General features: G+C 56.9%; 1 protein-coding gene across 1 annotated transcript; it reads right to left on the reverse strand.

Moving 5' to 3' along the window:
• Nucleotides 1-1,082: 1,082 nt before the first annotated feature.
• LOC136451444 (uncharacterized) lies at nt 1,083-1,385 on the reverse strand. The gene has a single exon (XM_066452149.1). The coding sequence runs from the start codon at nt 1,383-1,385 to the stop codon at nt 1,083-1,085; it is 303 nt and encodes a 100-aa protein (XP_066308246.1).
• Nucleotides 1,386-2,736: the final 1,351 nt, after the last annotated feature.

Raw genomic sequence — 2,736 nt, forward strand, 5'->3', positions numbered from 1 at the left:
TCTTCCTGCCTCTCTACTACTACGGCAGCGCTGACCACTTGGGTCGTTGCGGCGACATAGAGTAAGAGGGCCTCGTCCCTGGCCGGTGGTACCAAGACAGGTGGATTGGTGAGCAGTGCTTTGAGCCTGTCGAGGGCTTCTTCAGCCTCGGGGGTCTAAGAAAAGCGTTCGGATTTTCTCAAGAGTCGGTACAGAGGCAAGCCTTTTTCACTGAGGCGCGAGATGAAGCGGCTCAGGGCCGTAAGGCATCCCATGACCCTCTGCACTCCCTTGAGGTCTCGGATTGGTCCCATGCTGGTTATGGCCGATACCTTCTCCGGGTTAGCCTCGATGCCACGTTTCGAGACTATGAACCCTAAGAGCATGCCTCGGGGAACCCCAAACACACACTTCTCGGGGTTGAGCTTGATGCCCTTTTCTCTGAGGCATTTGAAGGCTATCTCCAGGTCATCGATGAGATCCCCGGCCTTTCTGGACTTGACCATGATGTCATCCACATAGGCCTCGACAGTTCGCCCAATGTGCTCGCCAAAGACCTGGGTCATGCACCGCTGGTACGTGGCTCCTGCGTTTCTGAGGCCGACAGGCATAGTCACATAGCAGTACATGCCGAACGGTGTGATAAAAGAAGTCGTGAGCTGGTCGGACTCTTTCATCTTGATTTGATGGTAACCGAAGTACGCATCAAGGAAAGACAGAGTCTCACATCCCACGGTGGAGTCAACGATTTGATCAATTCGGGGCAATGGGAAGGGGACTTTTGGACAGGCTTTATTCAAACCGGTGTAATCTACACACATCCTCCACTTCCCATTTTTCTTCTTGACCAACACAGGGTTAGCTAACCATTCTGGGTGGGATACCTCCTTGATGAATCCGGCCGCCAGGAGCTTCTGCAACTCCTCGCCAATGGTCCTGCATTTTTCCTCGTCGAATCGACGTAGGCGCTGCTTCACCGGCCTGGAGCCGGCCCGAATGTCCAAGGCATGCTCGGCGACCTCCCTTGGTATGCCCGGCATGTCTGAGGGACTCCACGCGAACATATCGGCATTAGCGCAGAGAAAGTCGATGAGCACGGCTTCCTATTTGATGTCGAGAGTGGCGCTAATCCTTAGCGCCCAGTCATCGGGGCACGTAGGGTCGACTGGGACGAGTTTGACGGCCTCCGTGGGCTCAAAAGTTCTGGCTCGACGCTTGGGCTCGGGCAGGTGGTTGCCGAGTCGGTCAAGGTCGATGATGAGGCTCTCGGCCTCCATGAGAGCCTCGGCGTACTTGATGCACTCGATGTCGTAGTCGTATGCATGTTCGTATGTTGACTCAATCGTTATGACGCCGTTGGGACCCGGCATCTTGAGCTTGAGGTAGGTGTAGATGGGGACCGCCATGAACTTGGCGTAGCACGGCCGCCCTAGGATGGCATGGTAGGTTCCTTTGAACCCAACCACCTCGAAGGTCAGGACCTCCTTGTGGTAGTTGGAGGGGGTGCCAAAGCAAACGGGAAGGTCGATGCGCCCGAGGGGTCGTGTGCGCTTCCCCGGCACGATGCCGTGGAAAGGTGCGGTGCCACCTCATAGCCGTGACCGGTCAATCTCTAGGAGCTCCAGGGTGTTGGCGTAGAGGATGTTGAGGCCGCTGCCTCCATCCATCAACACCTTGGTGAGTCGGGTGCTGCCGATGATCGGGTCGACTACAAGTGGGTACTGCTCGGGATTCAGAACATGGTCGGGGTGGTCATCCCGATCGAAGGTGATTGCTTCCTGAGACCAGTCGAGGTATTGGGGAGTGGCTACCTTAACCGAGAAGACCTCTCGGAGTTCCCTCTTTCGCTGACGTGCCGTAAGGCACGCCGAGGGTCCGCCAAAGATCATGAAGGCGTTGTGTACCTCGAGGAACCCTTCGTCCTTATCGTCGTCCCGGTCGCCGGCGCCTTTCTGCTTGGCGTCGTCGTCGGGCAGGCCAAGCCTGGCATAGTAATGCCGCAGCATGGAGCAATCCTCGAGGGCATGCTTTACCGGGCCCTGGTGGTAAGGGCAGGGTTTCTTAAGCATGTCATCGAAGGGCCTAGGGCCTCTGGGGCCTCGGGGATTCTTGCATTCTGCGGCCACGACTAGATCGGCCTCAAGGGTGGCCTGCTTCCCCTGGCGACCCTTTTTCTTTCTTTTGGGGAGGTGGGGAACCAAGGCCTCGGGGGCCTCGTCCCTCCGCTTCCATTTGGCTTTGTTCTCGGGGAAGATGGCCCCAATAGCCTCCTCGCCCGAGGCGAAGTTGGTGGTGATGTCGAGGAGCACGGTAGCCGAGCGTGGCACGTTCCGGCCTAACTCTCGAACCAAGTCTCTATAGGTGGTGCCGAAGAGGAAAGCCTAGATGATTTCTGAGTCACCGACGCTGGGCAACTCGGTGCACTGTTTAGAGAAGCGCCGGATGAAGTCTCAGAGAGACTCGTCCGGTTTCTAGCGACAGCTCTTAAGGTCCCAGGAGTTTCTAGGGCGCACGTATGTGCCCTGGAAATTCCCGATGAAGATCCTAACCAAGTCGCGCCAGTCGTGGATCTGCGAGGGAGGAAGATGCTCGAGCCAGGCTCATGCCGAGTCTGATAAGAGCAATGGGAGGTTGTGGATGATGAGCAGGTCATCGTCCGCGCCACCTAGCTGATAAGCTAGACGGTAATCAGCAAGCCAGAGTTCGGGATTGGTCTCGCCGCTATACTTCGTGAGGTTGGCTGGTTGTTGAAACTAG

This window comes from Miscanthus floridulus, chromosome 1, assembly GCF_019320115.1.
Source record: "Miscanthus floridulus cultivar M001 chromosome 1, ASM1932011v1, whole genome shotgun sequence".
Taxonomy (NCBI): domain Eukaryota; kingdom Viridiplantae; phylum Streptophyta; class Magnoliopsida; order Poales; family Poaceae; genus Miscanthus; species Miscanthus floridulus.